Here is a 27,807-nt window from a genome sequence, read left to right on the forward strand (position 1 = left end):
CATTATTTTGCCGTTTTCTAGATTCCCTCAGAAAAGCTACAGAGAGCAGGGAAGGTTCTTCGCAATGCCATCCTGTCCAGAGCCCCACACATGATTCGAGACAGGAAGTACCACCTGAAGACGTACAGGTAAATGTGCATTCATGAGTGTGCTTTAGGAAACAAGGACTATAGTTTATTTTCCACACTTTTCATACAGTATCCCTTCACTTAAATATTTCATGCTCAGAGTTTTTCTGTTTGTATGGCAGACAATGCTGCGTCGGTACAGAGCTGGTGGACTGGCTGGTGTTGCAGAGTGCCTGTGTTCTCACTCGGTCCCACGCTGTTGGGATGTGGCAGGCGCTGCTAGAAGAAGGAGTCCTTAACCATGGTGACTAAAACTTTTCCTATACGTTTTTTTTTCATTCTTTATTGTATAATGTTCACCTATTCATATTTGCTACACAAGTGAACATATCTGTAATGTGATGGGCTGAGAGGGGAGAGTTAATTTCTTCATGTAATACAGTAGCGGAAACCCTTAAACCTTTTTTGGACACTCTTAAAATTTTGCACATTCTCAAATTTTATCATAAAATTAGGGCTGTCAAAATTAGTGTGTTAATGCGGATTAATCCATCAGATTTCAAATTTTGACGCAATTAACCCATCTGCAGCACAGAATGACTCTAAACGTCTCTGGCAATGCATTTCAGGCAGTTTGTCCAAGTAGAGTTAGCGTCACACATGCGCAAATGGACAGTTGATCCGGTAGTGACAGGCAGCAGAACTATCCTATAAAGATGGAAGACGCTCAACAGCACATTGGCCCTCTGGATGGAAATATGAGGACAAATAAACCCAAGACAGAAAAGTTGACCGACATAAAGTATTATACATACTCTGCAGGAAGGAGTTTTGTTTTCACTGAAGCACTTCCATCTTAAAATACCACATTAACGCAAAGCATACGTTAGTCAGGGATTCTGTTAGCACTTCGGCTAACACGTTGCCCAGCTTGTGACAAACACATTAATTGCATATATATTCCCTTCTTTCTTGAGTCTGTTTGCTCATGCAAAATTAAACGCGATTAATATAGATTAAAAATGAATGATATTTAATCCTGATTAATCGAAGTTAATCCACATTAACCCTATGATTAATCTGATTAAACATTTTAATCGTTTAACAGCACTACATAAAATATTTCTGAAAAAAAAAATGTGTTACTTAAAAGGTATGGCTATATCAGGCAGACACAAACCAATGCAAATTATTTTTTTGTTTACTGTGAACAAGAAAAAATAACACAGCTTAATACTTGACAGTTTCAACATGTCATGCCCTGGATGCATTTCATTTTCTTGCTCAAACATCCAGTTTTGACTTCAGTATAACAGAGCATGTGCAGTAGGGAGCATATGGGTTTGAAGAATGGAACAATATCTGACAGAGTTCAGTGACATAAGAGCGGTTCTTTATGCAGTATGTCACAAATGCATGATGTAGATGTTCTCTGTATATGTTTTCAAATACAGAAACTAGAAGTAAAAGATACTCAAAGAACGAGAAAGTTTAATATTAAAAGATAAAATATATGTTGATGTTTGACTCTGAAAAGCATGTTTATATTGAGTCTGAATCACTGATGACAGTTCCAGTACTAGTATGAACCCAGAGTGGAAATTAATGTGAATCTTTGAAGTACATGAACATAAAATATGGATAAACTTTAATGTTGACTTCTTACACTTCAAAGAAGAAATTTAGCTTTGAGATAAGACGACAGCTCTAGTTGGCACATTCGAGTACTTGGTTGTGTATTTGACCGTGTGCTCGTCTGCTCTTCAGTGGATCAGGAGCTGGGTTTCCAGGACAAGTACCTGTTCTACCGTTTTCTTGATGATGAGGAGGAGGACACACCCTTGCCTAGTGAGGACGAGAAGAGGGAGAGTGAGGAAGAGCTGCCGGAGACCATCCTCTTCCTCGCTCAGATCGGCCCGGACGCACTGCTGCGCATGATCCTCAGGAAATCGTTAGTAAAAATTTGTTTATACAGTGACTTAAAAATTGATAATAGTTGGTTCCTATTTCAGGCATAATTCAAAAGCCATTGTGTAATATTTTAGGCGGATTAAGCAGAATATGCAGAAGTAGAAAGTAGTTTTAAAAGTTACGTTTTCAGTTTATATCGACATGAAAATGGGAATAATTTTATTTTTATTTCAGAATGAGCTTTATACCAACCAATCCCATATTGTTTCATTTCCCTATGATGCATGTTCATATTTCTACAGCAGATGAGAATTTTCAGCTGTTTCTATTTCATTGTGGGTGACTTTCAGCATTAAGGTGCATTAATATCACCTATAATATTTAAATGCAGTTCAGGGTTTTGAGGGACTTTTGCATTTTTGTTGCCACTGTGATTGTGTGCAGTCTGTAACCCCACTGTTAGACCCCACTAAATATCGCACACTGAACTTGTAATACTTATTTTTATATTTCTGTTACATCAGAGAAATGTCCCACCAAATGTAATCTAAAACCAACATCTGGGAGACACAGAATAAACAAATTAAATAAAACAAACAAATAATTTGTAGTGACTTTTGCCACGGTATCTTTAGACTTGCATTAGAATGTAGAAAGTGATTTGACTTTAGTGAAATAAGAGGTGACATTCAACACGATGAGTCTGTTCTGACTAACCTCTGTGTGTCTGTAGGCCTGGTCAGAGGACAGGGGATGACCTCGAGATCATCTACGATGAGCTGCTTCACATCAAGGCCTTAGCTCACCTCTCCAACACTGTGAGTCAGCTGCTTGACGTCTCTTTTAAAGAGACAGTGCAGGGTTCAGTTCATTGGATCATGTAATCATGGATTTTAAGACTAGAGAGAGAGGTTGTAGTTGCTGCAAACAGGGATCCCGTGGGGTCTTAAAAGTCTTAAAAGCCTTGAATTTACAAATCTGCATTTATTACCTTAAAAAAGTCTTTAAAAGGTATTAAATTTGATATGGTAGGTCTTAAGTTATGTTGCTATAAACTTGTTCACTGTATTGTGTTTAAATGTAAACTCAGTTCTACTTGTTCCAACCTGACAATTTATATTGAAACTAGATAAGCACTCGGAGAGCACAGACCTCCGCCAAGGCAGATCTGTGCCCCCCCCCCCCGATCACTACCAAAATTTAATCATTTGTTCCTTGTGCCAGTATCAACATTTCCTGAAATTTTCATCCAAATCTGTCCATTACTTTTTGAGTTATCTTAAGCACGGACAGACAGACAGACAGACAAACAAACCAACGCAGGCAAAAACATAACCTCATTGGCGGAGGTGATTAGAAACTAATTATCACTAACTTTGCACCCCCCGGTGAGAAATGACGCAGAACGGTGTGAATCAAGGCGTTGGAGTAAATAAGTGCATTTTCCTAAATTCTATGAGTCACAAATTTTTGTCAGTATGGCTGTGAAATAGGTGTTAAATTCTGTTCGAAATAGTCTTAAAAAGGTCTTACAAAGTCTTAAATTTAACTTGTAGAAACCTGTAGGAACCCTGTGTAAAGATATTGATGTTTTAAGGTATTTAAGGGAATTGATTTTTTTTCAAATAGAATGAATGAATAGAACAGATAAAACAGATTATATCAGTATTGCTAGTATGTTACATGACCCATTTCTATTATAAAGTCCTGCCAGTCTTTGCACCACTGCAGCCTGTATCACCACTTTATAACAGATCTCTAGTATTTGAATTTGTGCCATTGTCTCAACAAGACATCTGTGTAAAAGCATATTTACTGGATGGTCAGATATCTGCAGTCACCAACAGCTGAGTTACTGCAGAGAGGCAATATGCACTCCCTCACCATTTAACTCCCAATTTATATTAGTTTTTTAGTGACAGAGAAAAAACATGTTACACAATCTTCTGTAGCTTAAAATAGACTCAAATACACTCACTAACCTAAAAACATTCATGCTAAAGCCTACTCATGATGCCATTCTTGCTATAAGATATAATTTCTCTTCTGGTCTGTCTATTTAAAATAAATATTAATGGAGTAGGAGAGTTGGAATTGCTATGTTATTAACTTGTTTAGCAATGATTTGTATAAGACATCTCACTTGGGCTTTTAAGCTTTTTGTTTTTCTTTTACAAAATATTTTACTCTTCATTTCTGCTTTTGTGTGATGACACAAGATTAGAAAAAGCAGGCAAGAAACAATGTTGTAGTTAATAATATTGGTTAATAATATCTTCAGGGTGCCTCTGAATCAAGTTTTTCACTGGTGTTAATCCTTTAAAACATACAAACATACTGTAAATTGCCACAAACCAAAAAAAATCGCATTAAACTAAACCCTAAATCTGTTGCGATGACAGACTGTAAACTCTCTCAGGTCACTTTAAATCCTTAAAAACCTTAATCTGTGTGTTTTACTGGCCCCTCATATATTTCTGCAGAGCATCTAAATCCTGTACGAGCTGCCTTTTCTTACAGTATATTTTGTTTTACAGGTGAAGAGGGAACTGGCGAGTGTTGTGATCTTCGAGTCACATGCAAAAGCTGGAACCGTGTGTGGGTCTACATTATGTGCTAGAATGCATCTTTCTCTGTATACAGTCAGCAGAATGTGATGTACTGTATGTGTATGCAGCCGTTAAGTACTGTGTGTTTGTGCTCCAGTGTTCAACCAGGGAGAGGAGGGCACATCATGGTACATCATCCAGAAGGGCTCCGTTAACGTGGTTATATATGGCAAGGTACGGTGTGGGTGCGCTTGAAGGCTTATGTCCACCTACATGTTTATGCTTCATTGAAACATGAGCATTGTTTTGTTTTTCTGCTTCATTTGCTAATACTTCATGTGTCTGTAATGGATTAATATGTGAGGCTGTGAATGTAGAGAGACCAGCAGCGGCTGCCCCATGGGGCTGGGAAACACCAGCAGTGGATTTTGGCAAACTGCTCAGCTCACTGTGACTCATCAGTCTGATTAAACAGCTTAAGGGATTGCATGGAGATACAAATTCACACTACAGAACCACTGCACGGGCAGATGTACTGTAATACTCACACTCTATGCACATAAACACACACATGCAGTCCACAGTCAGTGATGATTCATCTCCTTTGTGGACATTCATGGTCCTTTATGATATTTCTGTAAGGCTTAACATAAGACCAGAACACTGTGTTTTTGTCTCTGAGCTGTTAGTTACTTTACGCCAGTTTTTCCATGTGTGCAGTCATGCATATGTGTTCCTCAGGGTGTGGTTTGTACGCTGCATGAGGGTGATGACTTCGGGAAGTTGGCCCTGGTTACAGATTCGCCCCGTGCTGCTTCCATCGTGCTAAGAGAGGACAACTGCCACTTCCTTCGTGTGGATAAGGAGGACTTCAACAGGATACTCAGGGTACACTGATCTCAAAAGCACACATTATATTCACTGTATTCACAAAGTCAGCACTTACGCGTTAGATCATGAGAGAAAAAAAGAAACCGCTCATTTAGAAGGTGTAAAATATGACTGGGCCTGTTGATGCTGACTCTGATGACTGTCTCCATCCTGTGGCCGATCAGCTGTATTACATTTTTAACATAGTGAGTCATACTGTATTAGCAAACATTCTCAAAATATTGTCAGAGGACATATCTCAGGGGAAGAGGCTGGACCCTTTACAAAATGTGACTCATTGTTTTAAAAGGAAAGCAAAACGCAATCTTTGAGATGAAAAGGATTAAAATAGACAGTAATATCAATATGCATAATAGAATAGAATAGAATAGAATAGAATAGAATAGAATAGAATAGAATGCCCTTATTGTCATTACATATATGTTCAACGGAATTAAAAGAGACAACTCTCTAGTGGTGCATAGTGCACATGATTTATCCTGTGATTCTAAATATTATTTTATGTCATAAATATCTCTGTTGGCTGTATTATAAGCTTTTAAACCATCCTATGAAGTATTTGAAAGCATAGCCTTGCTTATGAAGTAGCCTTTTCCCACACTTCTACTTCTGTTTATGTGCTTTATTTATTTACCTCGGTGGTAGTTTAGTACTTAATCCATTTGATATTAGATAATTAGCCTGGAGGGTAAACATCCAGCGGTGGTTAGATAAGATATGTCACAATATGAGACTGAAAGCTCTCTAATTGCTAGTTTGATCATGGCTTATGAAAGGTCAGACAGCACTGTTACATTTTTTCCGGGACTACTGAGATCTCTTAAATCTCTAGGACTGTGCCAGTATTGTTTAGTATGGGAGATTGTAACCACAGACATTATTATCATATTATGTACAACCTAATCTGTATTTAAGCCTCTTAAATCCTCTTTCATCAAAAAAATATGCTTTGTATGCAACTTTTGTCTTTGCCAGGATCTAGTTTTAACTGTACGGGGAAGTTCTTATGAAATCCAATTCATTCTAACACTTTTGTCACTAGGCCCAACTCCTAAGCTTTATAAACAAGGCTACAGATTTTCTCACTTAGCCTACAATGATGTTGTGTAATTGAATTTGTATATGCGTGATTTGTTGTGTTACAGGATGTGGAAGCCAACACAGTGCGTTTAAAAGAGCACGAACAAGCTGTGCTGGTGTTGGAAAAGAGTCCACGCGCCTCCACACTTGGAAGCATCAAGTATGTGAATAAATATACTGTCGATAAACTGTATATTCTGTTTCTTCTGAAGGGTTTCCAAAGATACGCTGCTTCTAAGGTATATTCTCCATCAACGTTTACAGGTACACTGTGATATCAGGAACACCAGAGAAGATTCTTGATCACTTTCTGGAGGCTATGAGGATGGACATACATCACAGTGAACCCGGTAGACTCACAGATGAGAAAGCAAAATAAATGAGTTTGAGTTGGAGGATATAAGGATTAACGTTTGTTACAGTTACAGTATGTGATATTCAGAAAAACACTTAGACAAGATAGACAAAAACACACAGACAAGATAGCAAAACACTAAGAAATTCATTTGATGAATGGAAAAATGATTGTCAGCCCTGCAATGAACTGGAGACATGTCCAGGGTGTACCCCGCCTTCACCCATAAGTAGCTGGGATATGCCCCAGTGACCCCCATGACCCTAGTGAGGATAAAGCGGGTTCAGAAAATGAATGAACGAATGAAAAATGATTAATATAGAATGTTTCACATTACTGTACATGCAGCAAAAAAAAAGTGACAGCAGGATGTAAGTATGTAGTTTCTCGCTATTCAAATCGGTGTGAACTGGCAGCAAATAGCTGCAAGTTCCAAAAAATATATTTTGGGGCATTTTGGTCTGAAGAGGGCTTTAAAAGTGTCTGCTGGTGGAGATTCTGACCCATAGATTGAGGACTCAAGAAGAGTAGTGACATAATAAATGGGAGAAATGGACAATTTTCATTTCGTCACATTACTAAAACCATTTGTTAGTCACAAAGGTTTTTTTATGGTCAATGTATCCTAAATGTCCCTCATGGTAAATGGTAAAAATAAAGAAACAAAAAAAAAGTGTCTACTGGTAATAATTATGAAAGCTGTGCATCTTCCAGTTGACATCTATAAACATACAGTATGTACATAGTATCATACATTTACATACCTGGGCATACGGTGAAATCAGTGTTCTGTCGGACCAGAAAAATATGAGCAAAATGAGTATTTATGAGTGACACTATAGCTCACAGGTGTCAAACACGTTGCCCAGGGGCCAAAGTGTCCAGTCTGGCCCTTGGGATGAATATGTGAAAAGCAAAAATTACACTAAGATATTAGCAATCCTTTTAGTTCAGGTTCCACATTCAGACCAATTCAATCTCAAGTGGGTCAAATCGGTAAAATACTATCATAATAACATAAATAATGACAACTCCAAATTTTTCTCTTTGTAAATGTAAATATTTTCATGTATTCACACTAAAAGTATCGTTTCGCAAAAAATGTGAATAACCTGAACAAATATGAACAACCTGAAATGCCTTAAGATAAGTAAGTACAATTTTACCAGTATTCTGCCTGTTACTAAATGTTTTGTGTGTTTGTAGATCCACTGTGATCTGTAAGTTATAATGTACATGTGTAAATGATAAACTGAGGCAGAATATTGTTAAAATTACACTTATTTTTTCAGTTTGTTCACATTACTCACATTGTTTGAAAGGATAGTTTGTAGATGCAAACCTTTTCCTAATGTAAATTTACTTTTTTCGCTCTTAAACATAGAGAAAAGTTTGGTGTTGACATTATTTTTATGTTTTTATTTCACTGGTCCGGCCCACCTCAGATCAAATTTAGCTGAATGCGGCCCCTGAACTAAAATGACTTTGACACCCCTGCTATAGCTGTTTTCTACTTTTTTTTTTACTGTCTTGTATGTTTGATTTCCTCTTTCCTCAATATCTCTCTCTCTCTCTGTGTTTTTCCTCATCTCTTAGACCCTGCAGTGGATGATTTTGCCCTCATGCATTGTGTCTTCATGCCAAACAGCCAGCTGTGCCCTCTGCTCATGGCGCAATATCCTTTCCTGTTTGCTCTCAGCGTTCGCTACCTCTTTCTATTTCCAAGATGTGTCACCATATTTATCCAGAATATTCTATTTGCTGTTGGCGTGGATAATAATGTCTGTTGTTTGCTACATACCATAGCAGTGGTGAAAGGACTACACCTTGGATTGTGTAAGTCGCCATCTTTCGAGTAGAAGAGCTGAAACAGCAGTTGACCATCCAGCACTAATGAACTGCTGCTGAGTGCTCATCTTCTCTTCACACCATAATAACAGGCTGTAATCCCAGCTGTGAAGCGCTTTTCTTATTGTCTACGTCATTGTTGTGTAAGTGTGGAAGAGCTGCATTAAAACTAAGGCTCAATATAGGCTGAGTCATTGTTTTTGCATAACCTCAAAATCCTGGCTGTAGTTGCGCTTTGTGCATTCAGCACTTTGCTAATTATTATAGATAATATAAAAACACAGCACAGTAGCATCATAGCATCTAAGGAGAGGCTGAAATCCTCGCTGATAAATACCATTGAATAAGATATAAGGCTGTTTGTAATTCAAAGGTCAAATCTCTAACAGAATAGATGAAATGCTGTATTTAACCTTGGAGGAAGTGTCATTGTGTTGATGCACAAACACACGGTTTTATTTCTGTATTTCTGTGAGCATAGAAAGGTGATGTCCTGTCCTTTCTGGTTCTGGCCCCACAGGACCTCATTTAGGAAAAACAAAGTTGAATTGTACATACAGTAAAGGTGAGAGACAATAAAATAAGTCCTTTTTGGTCTTGTTTATCATTTTAAAAGATAATTTTGCATGTCAAGAAAAAAACTTGGAAGTATCAGACTGAAAATACATAACACAGCCTGTTGTGGAAGTGACATCATTGTAACCTTCTTCCTCTTAGTTACTGAAGGTGTCTCTGCAGCTTCAACATGACCAGATTTGTTGTGACTTTCACCTTTTTAAATACTTTTTCACCTCCCTCTGTAGAAACAATATGAAATATGGCAAGATAATGGACATGTTAGCATTGGCGACGTATAGTGATGCAGTCTACTGAGCTGTTTCACACAAAACAAGATATTACTGATATTACTTTACCACAAACTGCAACTTTCTTGACTTGTACAGTTACAGTTTAAACAGACATACATTATATGTGTAGTTGATAGTACAGATTAAGAGATTCAGATGGGATTTAAAAAAATATTTGTCTCTCACTGTTGACATATTTTTTCCAAATCAGGACTTCAAGACTCTGTACTGTTTAATATCAGGTGATATTAACTTAAGTGCATTAAAATAATTTGCACATGATAGATCAAGAATCTGGTGAGGCAGGAACAGGGGCAAAGAGAAACAAAACTTAAATTCCTAGTAATAAACATATTTAAAGTAATGAAGTAAATGAGACCCTTACCTTTTAAAGATTTTTTTTTTTTTTCAGAGAAGTTGCATTTTTTTTCTTTTTACTTCTATTAAATTAACAAGGTTTTAGACGAGAAGTATATATGTAGATACAGAAAATAAACATAACAGTTTAAAGATAAAAATTAGCTGCAGACACAAACCATTAATATGAATATGAATAGGAGCCATAGCTAAATATCTGCAGCCTGATATACTTGCTTGAGAATCAGTTGCTTCCAATGAGACCAACTCCCTACATTTGAGGTAACTGATTCCAAGCAAAAGGAGCAGGATACTTAAATGTCCTTTTTTCCCAGCTCAGCATAGGCATTAAAAGTGCAGTCTAGTCAGCATTGAGCAGTCATTGCAGCGTCTGTACCTCAAGGCACATCAGAATTCAGCAATGAGATTATGTGATTTCTGCTTTGCTGGTCCAGATTTGGAGCACTGCGGTATAACACCAGCATCTATCACTGCCTGTTTGTACACTTCCATCAGTCTGTGTATATCTTTAACCTTGTGTGCACCTACCATGCTGCGTCTCCGCCTGGGTCTGAGCAGGAGAGGTTGGAATACGCAGTCAACAGTAAGAGGAGGGCCCTCATTCTGACCCTCCGCTGGGCTAGTGTACACACATACCTGATACAAGAGGAGCCTGCTACAGTTTCCTTCTTGGAGGTGGGTATTGGAGGCTGAGCTTCAAGATGCTGACACATAGAGTAATATTTCTGGGAATGCACACATGATATGAATCTCACAGTCTGGTCCTTCATCTTTATAGGAGTTGTATGGGAGTTTATCCAATGATTCCCGGATGCTCAGAGCCCTGAAAGACTTGGTTCCTGACCTGGAGAAAATAGTGAAATTACAGTAAGTTTCAAAGCAGTTAAACTTTAATCCAGTGATTTTCAACCTGGGGTCAGGACCCTATGTGGGGTCGCCTGGAATTCAAGTGGGGTCACCTGAACTTTCTAGTCATTGATAGAAAAAAATAAATAACTTACTAATAAAGAATACATGGTGAGTTGAGAGAGACAATCACAATACATAAAAAACATGACAAACTCTGAAGCTGAAACTGAAGCACTGTGGTACTGTATATCTTTCAAATGTTCATTGTGGTCAGTTTCAGATGCTGCAGCTCTTTCATAGTTGGAGTTATTGTTTGTTCAGTACAAGGTTATAATAGTTTTGGATTTTTCATTATAGTTTAGTTTTTTTTTTTTTCTCTGATTCAGTTAGTTTTAATTCATTTTTAGAGCAGGTTTGCTAGTTTTTATTAGTTTTCGTTTTTTTCTAAATGCTCAGTTTTAGTTTAGTTTTAGTATTAATTTTAGTTTTGTCGTATCTTTTCTCTTCTTCTCTGTCGTATTCAAATAAATCCCAGTCAAGACTCTGCTGCTTTCTCCCAACTTTAGTCTCCATGTTTCCAGGTAGAGTGGGGACCAGAAGACAACTGTAAACCACAAGTGACGATAAATATCATACGGTGCCAGCAGCTAAAATTGCTTGAGGGAAATAAATCGATTTTATATCAATCCGACATGGACAAAGATGAAAACGAAGGGAATTTTATCCATAATTTTTATACGTTTTAGTTAGTTTTGCAAACACACAATACAGTTTCAGTTAGTTATCGTTTTTTTCTTTTAATTATAGTTTTTATTTATTTCAGTTAACAAAAATGTTTTTACAATTATAGTTTTTGTCATTTCATTAGTTTTCATTAACGATAATAACCTTCAGTATTAATCGTCAGCCTTGTAAATACAAGCTGGACTGGCTGTACATATCCTGACCAAGGAAAATAAAATTCTCACTTTGTGCAGTAATCTCCACTTGGCTTTTCTGCCTCCGTCCATAATAATATACATTATATAGACTAAATGTTGTTGAAAATAAATGTTTATTTGCAACATAGTATAGCAAACTATTATCAAATTAGGATAAAAACAAATTAATTTTTGCAAAAAAAAAAAAAGTCCCTGTTTTGAATGTCTGGGTTCGCCAGATATTTGTGATGTTAAAATGGGGTCATGAGCCAAAAAAGGTTGGGAACCACTGCTTTAATCCATGATACTTTGAGCTCTAAGGTTTGTCAGTTCAACTTACTGAACAGTATTTTTGATTCTGCTCTTTACAGTTCAGAAGAAGCCAAATCCATAAAAAAGGTGGGTCTAATCTGCTGTATTTATACACAGCCTGGCTAGAAAATAACTCCCACATTTTTTTTCTTTCGCTTTGATTACAGCACATATTCACTCTGGCATTATTTCAATAACCTTATGCAATATCACAACATTTATAACATTGCTGAACCTAGTCCAGATGTACCGTAGGCACTAGGCATGATGGGTAACCACCTTTACAGGGTGGGGAAGCAAAATTTACAATATTTTGAGGCAGGGATTGAAAGACAGTGTATGACCAATTAGTTTATTGAAAGTCATGAGAATTTATTTGCCACAAGAAAATTGACATAATAGAAAATGTTTTTATTCTATGTGTCCTCCTTCTTTCTCAATAACTGCCTTCACACGCTTCCTGAAACTTGCGCAAGTGTTCCTCAAATATTCGGGTGACAACTTCTCCCATTCTTCTTTAATAGTATCTTCCAGACTTTCTCCTAATAGTTTTGCTCATAGTCATTCTCTTCTTTACATTATAAACAGTCTTTATGGACACTCCGACTATTTTTGAAATCTCCTTTGGTGTGACAAGTGCATTCAGCAAATCACACACTCTTTGACGTTTGCTTTCCTGATTACTCATATGGGCAAAAGTTTCTGAAAAGATTTGGATAATAGTGTTAGGTATGATTATGACATCAATATATGTTTGGTTTCAAAACAATTGACGTAGTGCCTGCTGAGAAAAAACAACTAAATGTTCATTGTAAATTTTGCTTCCCCACCCTGTATTCTAACCCCGATGGACCATCAGTCTGGAACAAGGTCAATCTGGACTCATCAGACCACATGACCTTTTTTTTTATTATTGAAAAACAGTCCAATCTTTATGTTCTCTATCAAACTTATGATTGTTTAAGAAATGAGAAGCTCTACAGCGCATCAGTTAAAGAACATTTTAGTCAATGCAGAAAAATCTTACCAATTTTCTTTCTTCAGTTTTTTTTTTTTTTTGGCTGTGTAAAATGTTGTGGTCCATTACACATATGCTGACCACACACTGCATCTTATAATTCAACAGAAGACCCTAATACGACAGTTCAGCAACGGGGAGGAAAGGCTTCAGAAGAAACAGCCCATTAGGAATCAAGATGACAGTAAGTTGATGTGGTTCCTAATAACTGTTAGCTAGATGATCATACTCTAATCTGACAGTCTCCTCACCTACTGTATTATTACGTTTAACTTTTTGTATGTGTGTCTAGTCCTACTAAAGGTGTACTGCAGTGATCACACATATACCACCATCCGGGTCGCCGTGGCTGCAACAGGAAGGGAAGTGATCAGCGCTGTGACAGACAAACTTGGCACCACTGACGAGCTCCTACTGGTCCACCTCAACTCTGCTGGAGGTAAGAATGCTATTTAAAATGCCGTCAAACAGCTCAAATTCTTCTGTAGTGTTGTTCATAATATATCATTTATGGACTATTACAAACGAGTAAATCAACTCACATAACATAAATGGAAGATTGAGTTTATTTATGGACTATCAGACTGTGACAACAATATGTTAAAGTGAAAATACAGAACGTGATGCCAAGATGTTGAATGAGAAAACACAATAAGTCATCACACATTCAACATAAAGTATAAACAGTCCATAAATCCAAAAACACTCACTTATTTGCTCATCAAAGAATGAGAAGTGAATCAAATGGTCAAGAATAGAAATACAGAAAGACAATTTCCTGTTCATTATTATCAGAGAAACTGCCACCACACTAATATATTTGCCCTACTCATAATAATTATTTAATAAATTGGTATGTTCCACTATGCACAAACCAGTGTAAAATAAACTAAAATATTATATGTACACACTGCAACATTTATTGAATCTGTACAGTACCGTCACGGAAAAAATTATTAGACCATCAAAAGTCATCAAAAAGAATGGTTCTGCAATCAAGTACTAACTCCTGTGTGTATCATGTGACTAAAACAGGCAGAAAAGAAAACATGGAATGTCTAAAAGCACTGTTTTTGTCAGTACAATGCCATAGCTATTGATGTACGAACTTAAGTGATTTTGGTTATTACCAAGAAAACATGGAAAATGAATAGATATCAGCTCTGAAATTAAACTGTTATGAACTATTTTTGTTGTTATCATTATATTTGTCCAAACAAATGTACCTTTAGTTGTACCAGGCATTAAAATGAATAAGAAATTGAAGAAAACAAGGGTGGTCTGATAATTTTTTCCGCAACTGTATATGTATATGGCTATATTTTTCACAGTATCAAGTATTGAAGCTATTGCAGTAACATATCCGATGGTGAAACTCAAATTCATCTCTTTTTTTTGCAGAAAAAGAAATCCTGAAGCCTAATGACGTGTCAGTATTTTCCACTCTGAGCATCAACGGACGATTGTTTGCATGTCCTCGAGACCAGCTCAGCGGTCTGGTAGGAGAGGAATGTTTTACACTTGTATCACATGAGGTTGCAGTACATTAGCTTCTGTTATAATTATTTATAGATAAGGGGAAAAAGTCAAAAAGCTTTTGGGTTCTGTGCAGTATTTATTGATGTCTTAAAGGGTGTTTTCCAGCAGATTGTACATAGCACCTCCCTCAAAACTGCATGTGTCCCAAGCACTTTCAAACTTAAGTTAATAACAGTTCTAACATAAAATGTAGATGGGAATTGGAAATTAACGCACACATACCAGATGAGGTGTGGGCAGATATATGCTCTGAACCCCATATGGTCACTAATTTTAGTTCATGGAGAGAGTTCAAATGGAAAATTGTCACAAGATTTTTCAGGACACTGGAGTTAATTTCAAAAATGAACCCTGTGAACCCCAGTACCTGTTGGTGAAACTGTGGGGCTCACTTGGGGAACCATACCCACATATTATGGATGTGTCCTAATGTCAGACCATTCTGGGGTGATATATTTGCTGCTGTGAACGCAGTTTTCAACCAAACATTTTCTCAAGAATTAAAGTTTGGTATTTTAGGTGTAATCCCAGAAAGTTTAGAGGGAAATAACTGAAAATACCTTTTTTACTAACGGCAGCCATTAAATGCATCACTATCAAGTGGTTGAAACCTGAACCTCCCACATATAACATTTGGATTGAGAAAGTGAGGAAAATCTATCAGATGGAGCAAATCACAAATGTACTTAGAATTCAGGGAAAGCTATTTACGAAGAGATGGAGTCCCATGATTAAACTTTTAATGCAATAAGCATTCAGAAGTGGTCATCTACATTTATGTTTTTTTCTTTTCCTTTGTTTTTCTTTACATTGTCATTCATGTTTCATTTGTGCCTAATTGTAATCAATACCTGCTGCAGATATCTATATTTTGTCATATATGCCACCCTGCACACACACACACACACACACACACACACACACACACACACACACACAAATACACAAAGTGGCCTAAATAGTTTGTTCACTGTCCTAAAATAAATAATTCGGTTAATTTTCTTGTTAATGTTGCTCTTAAGTTTGTTTAAACAGAATACTAGTTTGTCCTCTTGTTAATGTTGCATTTCATGTGGAATTTTGTTGTTATTTTAATGCAGAATGTGAACTGACAGAACTGGGATTAGATTTTTGTTGTTTGTTTAAAACTACCTTTCAGGGAAAAGTGCAATACTAATGTTTAAAGTACATTTAGTAATATTTTATTTATTTTATTTTCTATTTAATTTATAGCAGCAGAATTATATTATTCCTATTTTTCCATATTCTGTTGTCTCCAAAAATTGGGGGAAAAATGTTCAAAAATTCATAAGAAATACATTAAAGACATTTTGAGGGGTTTTCTTTCTTCCCGTACCAAATTGGAAAAAAAAACGAACTGTGGCTTTCAAAACCGAAAACGTACTGAACTGAAAATTTTGTGTACCATTGCAGGCCTAATACGAGGGCTGTTCAATAAGTTCATGGCCTCACCCAGAACAGAACAACACAGACTGATAATTTATATTTTATTTTTCAACATAATCTTCATTTACAGCAATGCACTTGGTCCATCGATGTTCAAGCATCACTATCCCATCATGAAAGAATGTAACATCCTGTATTATAACAACCAGTGAGTTTCTGGGTGAGGCCATGAACTTATTGAACGGCCCTGACATGTAGTGATTTTAACATGTACTGATTTGTTTGATGCAAATTAACCTCTTCTCTATGTGCTGTTGCTTCAGACTCCCCTTCCAGACCAGGAGGGCCCCACTGCAGGCTCTATGTCAACATTTGAGTTGATGAGCTCTAAGGACTTGGCTTATCAAATGACCATGTTTGACTGGGAGCTCTTCAGCTGTGTCCATGAGGTACCGCACACACTCCACATACATCCACACTGAGCATTAGAAACATGAACAGGAAGGCTGGAGTGTACGTGGTGTTCAGTGACGGTATTTCCACCCTTCTTCTCCTCAGCATGAGTTGCTCTACCACACATTTGGCCGGCAGAGCTTCAGAAGGACCACGGCCAACCTGGACCTTTTCCTGCGGAGATTCAACCAGGTCCAGTTGTGGGTGGTCACTGAGGTGTGTCTATGTGGACAACTGAGCAAGAGAGTCCAGCTCCTCAAGAAGTTCATTAAGATAGCAGCACAGTGAGTAGAATCACACCACATTTATACTGGCTAGGACCAAGGCTGATTCAAGGCCTAATACTCCTGCAGTTTTCATTACTTTTTAGTTTTATTTAATTACAATGGGCCTGCATGTGTGTGTATTTTTTCTGTAGTTTTCATTGGATTCATTGTTAGTTTTAGTCTCTTTTTGGGATATTTGTGAGGGACAACAGTCACACAGGTCAAAAAATCTATTGTGTAGTAAAATCTCAACAGCATTTTCAAAGAGGTTTTCACATAGGACTGATGAACAAACCAACACAGAAGATTTGTAAAACTATAAAAGGTTTTCCTAAGATGTTAAAAGGGAAAACACACAGAGCAGTGTCATGACAAATGGGAGAAATGGACAATTTTCATTTCAACATCACATTACTTTTCTATGGTCAATGTAGCCCAAATGTCCCTTATGTTTGTTTTGTATTGTACAGAGATGAAACAATAAAAATAAAGTAACAAAAAAAGACAAAACACAAGGATGTGCCAGATATTCAACATAAAAAAACAGCCATGAAATGACTCAGTGTGTTTATATCACTGACCAGAAAAAATTTGCACTAAAAACACTCACAATAAACTGAAAAAACTGAAAACTAAGATATTTTCTCTGTAATTTTGTTTATTCCTCGTTGTCGTTAACCATAATAACCTTGGTTTGTATTTGTACCTTGAAAGACTTTTTTATTGATGTACAGTTGGTAGAATATACTTTTATTTTTGAGGAACTTATACACTTACGTTTCTTCTTTTTTCCTTGTGCGTTTCTGCCTCTAGTTGTCGGGAATTTAAGAACCTGAATTCTTTCTTTGCCATCATCATGGGGATGAGTAACCCTGCTGTCAGCAGGCTGAGCCAGACATGGGAGGTAAATAAAAAATGTGTTAGTGAACCAGTTATTTATGTCTCTGCATTTTTTGTTTTTGTCACTGTAATGACGTTTTGTTTTTACCAACAGAAACTCCCCACCAAGTTTAAGAAGTTCTATGCTGAGTTTGAGAGCATGATGGTAAGTTGGATTTTGAGCTCTATTTAAAACACATCATTTTAATTAATGATTAACCAACTGGATATGTGAATTTTCAGGACCCATCTAGAAACCACCGGTCCTACCGACTTACTGTTACCAAACTGGAACCGCCAATCATCCCCTTTATGCCCCTTCTCCTTAAAGGTATGACTCATCTGGAGAATATGAATGTTAGGGATGGTGAGATCTGATGATTCACATCAGTCTAGTACTTTGGATGAAATCAAGATGCATTTTCCTTTTTTCCCCATGTCTTTCCATCAGTAAAATCCAGTTTATTCAAATCGTTACCCTCATACACTGCAAATATCAAAATCTTACTAACTGTATTTTTCCCATTTCTAGTCAGCATATCTCATCACACTTAAAATAAGACATAATACTCTACAGAGTAACTTTTCAGTGAGATATAAGAACTTATTTTTAGACAATAGATCTGGAAAATCTTATTTCAAGAAATCTAACCAAGATCATTTTCACTTGTTCCATTGGCAGATTTTTTTTGCTTGACTTAAGCAAGAAAATATTGAATTAAGCAAAAAAATCTTGAATTGTGCAAAAAAAATCTCCCAATGGAACAAGTGAAAATTATCTTGGCGATCAGGGGGAAGGGGGGGAGGACTGAGCTGCTTTGGCGGAGGTCTGTGCTCTCCAAGTGCTTTTCTAGTTTGATATACGATTACTAATTTGTAGCATATTAATTTATTGTTGTAAGGACTGTGTTGCTGTAAATTGATTGATGTGCTGGGGGGGGGGCTGTTTTGTGTTGTTGTTTTTTGTAAAAATGAATACATATATATTTAAGAATATATCTATTTATGTACATATTATTTACAGTGGATTTATTTGTATGAGATTGTTGGCAATGCACAAAGATGAACTGTGGTTGCATTGCGGCTGCTATTAAATGCCACTAATTTCTTTACAGATATGACGTTTACACACGAGGGCAACAAGACGTTCATTGATAATATGGTCAACTTTGAGAAAATGGTGAGTTTCTGAACACATTAATTAATTAAGTGGCTACCATGTCTCAGGTACAGTGTGTTTTATATGGCGGCTAAAATTTGCTTAGAGGTCTTATTTATGTCTTTGTGCATAAGAAATCAATATAAGTGAATCCCCAAAGGAACTTTGTGTTGGTAAATGCAAGTTATGCAAATTTACAGGATTTCAGTTCTGTTGCAACATGTTGATGGTCATATGAACTATGTTTTCAGCTCAAAAATGTCCAGTTTCATCACAATTAATGCTATATTTTCATGTCACAAAGTCCAAGTTATATTTTAACTGAATTTACCTGAAAAACTAATATTCTGTTCTTTTAGATTCCCCAATTTTTCTTACAAGATTATATCCTACATATCACATGTTTTATTTTTACAGGTTGTAATATGGAGTATGGTGCTGATCCATCCTGCTTATGTTATGCCAATACATACATTAAGAATGTCACACGTCACTTTTTAAATCAACAGTTTTGTAATAATAAGCATTTTTATAAAGAAATAACAATTCTATATTGTTATTTACTCTTTAGTATGATGATAAACTATACAATAAATAATTCTGATACTAGTTTTTGCACAGGGATCATTTGTGGAAACGGTGACATGGCTGCCGAGCATCAGTATGATGGGATCTGTAACAACCATGTCACATCCGTCCACTGCCACATTTTGTGTTTTTGTGTCAGCTGTTATTGTTTTTGATCCACAATACTAACATTTATGAATAAGAGGAGAATTAGCAATAGTAAGTATATAAGTTTATTACTAATAAAGTACTGGTACTGACCAGATCATCATGGGTAATGTCACGTCCGTCCACCAGCAAAAGTTTTCACATACACGTGCTATTCAAAATCCAATATTTCTGAAAATAGAGCTTCTACTGTCAAATAATATCAGTAGTCTGTGCACAAATGGATTAGCATTATTTCAACACAGTTCTATGCATTTCTTACATCTTTTTTTTTTTTTTTTTTTTGACAAAAATGGCCACTCATTTGACCCCCTAAGTAAATTTTAGCCGTTGGTTATTTTTAACAAGTTTTAAATAATATTTTTGATTATTTTCCCTGTTTTAGTTATTAGTATTTGTGTATTTTTTATATGGATATGCCACTTTTATTTGTGTAGCTGTAACTCCATTGCTATATAATTTGCATTGCACTTATCTACTTAAATATTGTTTGTAATCCTTTTCTCATCAGCGTATTATAGCCAACACGATTCGACAAGTGAGGCATTGTAGAAGCCAACCGTTCAGTAAGTCCTCACACACTGTCATCAGCATTCTTTCTAACTCCTACTGGTCACATCATTTGCTATATGCAACCTGTTTCCGCTGGTCTATTTTTCTCTTTCTCCTTATTCTATATCATCTCTATCTGCTTTAGATCCCGACATATGCCAGCCCAATAAGAACCAAGCAGAGGTGCGTGGTTACGTCAGGAAGCTCTGTGTGATCGACAACCAGAGGGCGCTGACACAGCTCTCCTACAGGCTGGAGCCTCGACGGACGTGAGCCTCGTATCTTCCACCACCGTCGCCTTCTGTGTGACATTAGCATAAAACAACCACACATTACCTGGATAAAAATAACTCAACACCACTGGATGTTCGGTAGCAATTCACAGTGACTATTCCAGACTTCGAATCAAGGACTCATACTGTGCCATTAAAGCCTCTATTTCCCGGACAGACAGACATTGTTCTGCTGCTGTTGTCGCTGTGTCTCAGCCCCAGACTAATACTGTACTAGTTGTTGCTGTTTCGGACCTGTTAGATAGAACTGTAATGTATAGAACTTGATTCAATATCCTGCATGACTGAACTTCATAGGCTTTGTGTTCTATACAGTGGATTTCTATCTGAGTGTCCTGTAATGTTGTGCAACCCCCCAAAACGAGCCCTAGTTTACAATATTCTACTTCTGTAAAACAAACTTTACTCTCCTGATCATCATACTCATAGACACCACAGGAAATCCCTCCAAACTGTTGTAATCTAGACTTCGTTTGAATATATACAGATCAATATGAAAGTACTTATTTTTCATTAATCTTTATGAATATATCCAAGTTATTGAAAATCTTTAGGATTTGATGTCCTTTAGGTGAGTATTAGCGTCCATCAGCTAGTCAGACACTTCCAAAACTATTTAATAGAGTATTAGCTGAATTAAACCTAATGGTATTACAAAGAGTCGTGACACTCAAATATTGTTTCATTTAATGCTTTATATTAAGGTGCACATATTCCTCATTAAATAGCTGCTTATTCGTATACATGTTAGTCATTATAAAGCCCTTATTAAAGCCCAATTCTGCATAAATCACTACTAAATTACTTCTTACTGATAGTAAAGAGGTTCTTATACGTGAATTATGATGCTACAATGCTTTGTTAAGCATGGAGCATGGAGATTACAATGTGGTTCTACCTCTTAATACATGGTAAGGCAAATTTATTTGTATAGCACAATTCATACACAGGGCAATTCACAGTGCTTTACAAAAATAGAAAAGAGACAAATTAAAAACATACAATTACAATTAAAACATAAGGATGGCCAGAATACAAAACCTCCTATCTGAAAAAATCACTTTTTTCAGGAAAGAAAAAAAACATTTAGTTTTATTATAGTATGGTTTCTGTTAAAGATATCCAAGCATATTCTACTGTTCTCAGACTCTCAAGAAAGGGCGGGATTATCTTGCCGATAGACTGAAAATGTGGAGTCATCCTTGTTCTCACCATTTAATGTGAAAACTCAAAATCTAAAAATTTGCAGATAGGAGGTTTTGTTTTTTGGCCATCGATAGCACTGGGTTACAAAAAAATGTTTTTTTGCAAGTTGTCTAGGTTTTTTCAACTGAATTAGGACCATTTTGCACCGCTAAATCCAAAAATGACATCTGTTTTTCTTGATCAGGTCAGGTTTTTTTGCTAATTTGATTTTGAAAAATTTGATGCATGACTTGCATACCATGTGTGGCGCCCAAACTTTATCTTGGTCACCAAGTTTAATACCCAAATAAGATTGGTAAGCACACTTTATGAAACTTGTGACTTGATTCCTGTTAGGTACAATGGTGTATTCACCGCAGATGTAGCAGAATACGTCAGGCTTATTTTTGCAAGATCTTCTAGTCAAAGCCATTTCATTCATCTGTAATATTAAAAAAACCATTAATCATAAATTGGCAAAAGTAAAATCTTCAGAACTCGTTTATTGCAAGAAATATGAAAGAATTTTGTATCGTAAGATGTGAAAATGCCCATAAATGTAAGCAAAAATGTTAAAAAGCCAATATGTAGCATAGTTCAGAAAGTTGACCTGATTGAGCAAAATTAATGTGATTTTTTTGATTCAGCACACCAAAATTATCCTAAATCAGCTCAAAAAACTTAAACAATAAATTTGTTGTTGACCAGTGTAATCAATAAAACTGTTGCGGCTAGGGGACCTTAGGGCATAGCATGAAATTAGCGGACACCTTTCCTCACTTCCAAGCCACAGAGAATAACCCCAGACATGGGTTGTGCATGTCAACAAATAAGTGATTTATTTACAAAGTGCATAAGACAGATAATGAAAACTGAACAAAACGGCAGCTGGGACTTCAGGGTGGGTTCAGGCCAAAATAACAAACATAACTTTACTGATCCAAGAAAACGAGGCTGACGTGCAACAGAAAGAAACCAAAATACAAAGTCTAACCTCCCTTACAAAAACAGGAAAAAACGAGGCAAAAGAAAACAGCAGCCCACCCCTACTGCTGCATCCAGGAACAAATGACAGAATGAAGGCGGGGTTGGGAGTGGAGGAACGGCGACCCTGGACCGGCCCAGTTCGGTGATCTTTATAGGTCCGCCCGCAGCTGGCTGGTCCAATCCATGTGTGGGATCTGCCTCCTCACCTGCAACACATCACCCACTCATGTGCACCTAGAAGGACACAACCACAGTTTGACACAAAGACCCACCTATGGATCGTAACAAAAACATAAATAATAATCAATTAAAATAAAGTAAAAGAGAAGAGTGCAGATAATATATACGTTCTGTTCCTGCCTTTCCCAAAGTCAGATTGTAGAGCTGTTATTACTGGGTTGCCAAGAAATCATGGGTAATGTTCAAAACCATTCGAAAATCATAAGATGTAAGAAAATAAAAGCAATGTAAATGACACAAAATGTAAAAGATATAACAAGACATGATGAAAACAATGAAAAGACCATAAAAGACAAAAACATAAATGTAATAAATAGGATGAAAGCAGTGTAAAAGATGAAGCAAGACAAAAATGATCCAAAACTGACCATTCCATGTCAAGTTTGGAACCACTAATCTATTCTTATATAACAAACACAAAACTACAACTAGTGTCCAAGTAACCAAATGAATCCTCTCTAACTCCAGATTAGTTCCCCATTCTTAGTATTAGCTATTATGAGAAAATGTATGTATAAGACCTTCAGTACTTACCATCAGTAAGCAGAAATTAGACACTTTTGAGGGAAAACTGTGAGTCAGTAACTCAGTAGTTGCAGAATATGATATGATTAAGAGCTTTGTAAAGGCTAGTATAGAAATATACTGCTGATATGTATTCTAGTAAACAACTAGTTAAAGAAATTAAATATATTTCTAATTGTTTTCATTGGCGTATAATCCCATGAAAATATGAATCACTGTGTTTTTGTTGCCTTAGAATGAACCAGTTCCATCTACAGACAGAGAAGGTTGTCTTTCACATCCACAAAGTTACACCGTCATGTTTTTACAGTAACTATCATAGACTGTATATAGAAATGCAAAGGTCCACTTCCTCCTGTTTGGATTGTGGTGCTATTTACATATATGATGTTTGTGATTTCAATAGATAATTTTACAAATCAAGAAAATCCTAGTTTGTTGTAAAGATAGTAAATTAACATTAAGTTTTGTGTTCAAGGGCTCAGTGGACTGCATCTCTCATTGCACGTGATACATATCAGCAACGCTAAAATGTCCATTACATATGTGTTTTTCACCTAGATCTTTAAAAGTTAGGTGAAAAATTTTTAAAAGTGATGAAAATCACCAGAAGTCGGGTCATGTTGAACCTGCAGAGACACCTTCAGTGAATCTGAACAGACTGTGGAGAGACATGTTAGGAGGACACTCAGGTGTGTAGTCTTTCTATTTACATATATTCACAGTCTGATATAACAGTTTTACAACCAACTGCGACTCAGACACGTAAAATTATATTTCACACAGTCAAACATCATATGTGGAAATGGTACCATTGTATTTTTTTTTTTTTTTTAACTCTGGTGTTCATGGGTGCCGTGCAAGGTTATTATCGTTAACGAAAATTAACGAAAAGTAGAATTGTAAAAACCTTTTTGTTAACTGAAATAAATAAAAACTATAATTAAAAGACAAAAACGATAACTAACTGAAACTGTATTGTGTGTTTACAAAACTAAAATGTAAAAAATTGTGGATAAAATTCCCTTCGTTTTCGTCTTTGTCAACGTCGGATCGATATAAAATCGATTTATTTCCCTCAAGCAATTTTAGCTGCTGGCACCATATGATATTTAACGGTCCGTCACTTCTCGTCACTTGTGGTTTACAGTCGTCTTCTCATCCCTACTCTACCTGGAAACATGGAGACTAAAGTTGGGAGAAAGCAGCAGAGTCCTGTCTGGGATTTATTTGAATTCGATGGTGAAGATGAGAAAAGATATAAAGAAACTAAAACCAAACTAAAATAAGCATTTAGAAAATAATAAAATATAAACTAGCAAACCTGCTCTAAAAACTAATTAAAATTAACTGAATTAGAGAAAAAAAAGTCAAAACTAAATAAAACTAAACTAATGAAAGATCCAAAACTATTATAACCTTGGTGCCGTGTTGCCTGTGTAACACAATTTAGAGTCTGCACATTAGAGGTGCAGAGGCGTCGTATTTGTTAGCAAACTGGATTTCAGATGCATTCAGGGCCTCGATTGACAGTAACCCCTTTTTTCTCTAACATCAAATTACTTATTAAAATCAAACTCTTAAAATCTTATCAGAAAGATGATGATTTAAACACAAGTGTACCAAAAAAAAAAGTTGAATTAACCATTAGCAAAATGTATTGAATGTATACTGAAGAACTATAGTACAGCCAGCCACCAGGGGGACATTTCCATCATTAATTTCTATATACAGTCTATAATAAAGATGGTTCTACTCCTTTTTCCACTTCTATGAAAGGATCACCTGTTATGGTGTATTACTACCAACTATGTTCCAAGGATTAACGTCCCAAAATGGACAAATCATAACACTGGCTCTATTGAAGGGTCGGGGTGAGTAGGAGGAAGTGCAATATGTAACATCGCCACTAGATGTGACTAAATGTTACTTATCAAACCTTTAATGGTGAATATGTGTACCTTGTTATAAAATGTTCCTGTGCATTATTGTTACATTGGAACCTGAAAATACTGAATCAGTGTAGATAATGAAATGAGCTCAGTCGCATAACCAAACAAATTGTACTCCTTTGTCTTCAAGACTGGATTCAGAATCACTGGTCCTTTAAAAATCTAACAGTATTATAACTTACTTTGAGGGGAGATCTTGTCATTTTTCAGTCCATGTAATGTTGTATATGTGGATGTAGATTTTTGAGTGTGCTCTTGACATGTGTCATTCATTTTCGTTTGATCTCAGGAGCTTTTTGACGTGATGACGATGTGTGTTGAGAACTGCCGTGAGGCTGCTTTCTCCCAGCAGCCTGTAACTGTACTGTATGTGTAGTCCGCCTTGTAAATAAAAATAGCTAATTTAACAGTGCTCGTGTTTTGATGGCATTCTTTAGATCTCTGTTGGTCAGAGGTCATTGTGTGACTGTTCTCAGAGGAGGAACCTTTTCATAGTTCAATGTTGGGATGAACCTGATGACCTTTCCTCTGGCATTACCTTTATCTGAGGCCAAACTTTCCACTTGCAGACTTGATTATTCCTACTGGTGAAGGAATGTATCTAAGTACATTTATATAAGTTATTTTTTGTTGTATTTTACTTGATTACTTTTATTTTATGTTACTTTATACTGTATCTGTAATCGCCTGCATTCATTTTACTTTATTAATCTCTTTAAAGGTGACTCTGAACATCCAAATCGGTCATATGGGATGACCATAATAAGATGAATAACTGTATTTTACACCAAATATTTACATGTATTGATAGGATTAGTGGATCAACAGGTATTAAACATTTTAGATTAGTACAGGGATGTCAAACTCATTTTCTTCTGGGGGCCACATTCAGCCCAATTTAATCTGAAGTGGGCCGGACCAGTAAAATAATAGCATGATAGCCAACAAATAATGACAACTCCAAATTGTTTTAGTGCAAAAAATAACATTCAATTATGCCAATATTTACATTTACAAACTATCCAAACAAAAAGGATGTGAATAACCTAAAAAAAAATGGAATTTGTTAAGAAAAGTAAGTACAATTTTATCAATATTATGCCGCGACTCATCATTTATACATATGTATTACAGGTCAGATATACATAGGCACAAAACATTTAGTAACAGGCCAAATATTGGTAAAATTCCACGTAATTTTCTTCAGACATTTCAGGTTGTGCATATTTGTTCAGGTTATTCACATTTTAATGTTAAAAGATAGTTTGTTAATGTAAACATTTTCATAATTTAATGTTTTTTGCACTAAATCGAAGAGAAAAAAATTGGTGTTGTCATTATTTATAAGTTATTATGATATTATTTTTGAGTCTGATGCCCTAACTTGCACTTTGCATATTCATCCTGCGGGCCGGATTGGAACCTTTGGTGGGCCGGTTTTGGCCCCCGGGCCGCATGTTTGACACCTGTGGATTAGTAGATGGTTTTGGTCGTCGGTGGATGTTTGGGTCTTTATGGGTTAACTGCGGCACACACACAAACACTTGATATGAAATAGTAAAAATAAGAAAAAGTAGCGGATAGTGAGCACATGATGGACTAAATTGCTCATTCCAACATAATAAAAACACCATTCTTATTTTGTTTTGATTATAGCTGTTGTGAATGTTTTATTTAATTTCGTTAATAGACCACATCAGTTCTTACACACTCATCTTTAACCCGGAAAGACCCAAACATCCACCGATGACCAAAACCATCTACTGATCCAAAATGTGTAATACCTGTTGATCCACTAATCCTATCTATCCATAGTGTAAAATACACTTTGTCATCTCTTCATTGTCATCAGATATGACCCATTTGGACGTTCAGAGGCTCCATAGTGAACGTGGAAACACTGTCATCTTCTACAACATTGATTCACCAGTAAAACCCATGGAGTTCAATCAATGATAGTGCATGTAGACACTTGGTTTATGTTCAGTTTTGTTGAAAAAGTCACTTTTTCTTCAGTTTTCTCTGTTTCTGATATAATAACCCTCTTTAATGTGAGCTTTAATGAACATGTACATGATCAGTGAATTAAATATAGGAAAATACATGATTTATACTGAAAAATATGAAATACAGAGGATAATATTTTACTAATTGTTGATAAATCCATTTAGAAAGGTTAATAATATAGAAAAAATCATTTGGGAACTGCCACAAAAGTAGCTCAGGGTCTTTATGGGTTAAATAAAGTATTTCTGCGTAATCCATTCCCACTCCCCAGGAAAACAATCTTCATGAACTGGAGGCAGACCCAACTTCCTGAACTCACCATAATGATGTTTAATCCATCTAACCCAGTGTTTTTCAACTTTTGGGTCGGGACCCCATGTGGGGTCACCTGGAATTCAAATGGGGTCGCCCGAAATTTCTAGTAATTGATAAAAAAAAGACCAAAAAACGCCAAAAAATTTACTAATAAAAAATATGCTGAGTTGAGAGAGACAATCCCAATACATACAAGACATGACCAACTGTGAAGCTGAAACTGAAGCACTGTGGTACTGTGTATCTTTCAAATGTTCATTGTGGTCAGTTTCAGATGCTGCAGCTC

At 36.2% G+C, this 27,807-nt stretch overlaps 1 protein-coding gene across 2 annotated transcripts in view; it reads left to right on the plus strand.

The window, feature by feature from the left end:
• LOC115437591 (rap guanine nucleotide exchange factor 4-like) overlaps positions 1-20,748 on the plus strand; it is a 36,942-nt gene extending 16,194 nt beyond the window's left edge. For both annotated transcript variants that reach the window (XM_030160870.1, XM_030160871.1), the window contains 24 exons: positions 22-128; positions 251-372; positions 1,836-2,019; positions 2,713-2,797; positions 4,517-4,577; positions 4,686-4,762; positions 5,270-5,416; positions 6,565-6,659; positions 6,764-6,849; positions 8,451-8,529; positions 10,453-10,603; positions 10,707-10,795; positions 12,069-12,096; positions 13,136-13,211; positions 13,320-13,466; positions 14,429-14,526; positions 16,297-16,422; positions 16,532-16,710; positions 17,506-17,596; positions 17,687-17,737; positions 17,815-17,902; positions 18,687-18,751; positions 19,977-20,031; positions 20,163-20,748. In XM_030160870.1, coding sequence (XP_030016730.1) covers positions 22-128; positions 251-372; positions 1,836-2,019; positions 2,713-2,797; positions 4,517-4,577; positions 4,686-4,762; positions 5,270-5,416; positions 6,565-6,659; positions 6,764-6,849; positions 8,451-8,529; positions 10,453-10,603; positions 10,707-10,795; positions 12,069-12,096; positions 13,136-13,211; positions 13,320-13,466; positions 14,429-14,526; positions 16,297-16,422; positions 16,532-16,710; positions 17,506-17,596; positions 17,687-17,737; positions 17,815-17,902; positions 18,687-18,751; positions 19,977-20,031; positions 20,163-20,290 — 2,415 coding nt within the window. In that variant the 3' untranslated portion in view covers positions 20,291-20,748. The remainder of the gene's footprint in view (positions 1-21; positions 129-250; positions 373-1,835; positions 2,020-2,712; positions 2,798-4,516; positions 4,578-4,685; positions 4,763-5,269; positions 5,417-6,564; positions 6,660-6,763; positions 6,850-8,450; positions 8,530-10,452; positions 10,604-10,706; positions 10,796-12,068; positions 12,097-13,135; positions 13,212-13,319; positions 13,467-14,428; positions 14,527-16,296; positions 16,423-16,531; positions 16,711-17,505; positions 17,597-17,686; positions 17,738-17,814; positions 17,903-18,686; positions 18,752-19,976; positions 20,032-20,162) is intronic.
• Positions 20,749-27,807: the final 7,059 nt, after the last annotated feature.

Source organism: Sphaeramia orbicularis, chromosome 17, assembly GCF_902148855.1.
Source record: "Sphaeramia orbicularis chromosome 17, fSphaOr1.1, whole genome shotgun sequence".
Lineage (NCBI taxonomy): Eukaryota > Metazoa > Chordata > Actinopteri > Kurtiformes > Apogonidae > Sphaeramia > Sphaeramia orbicularis.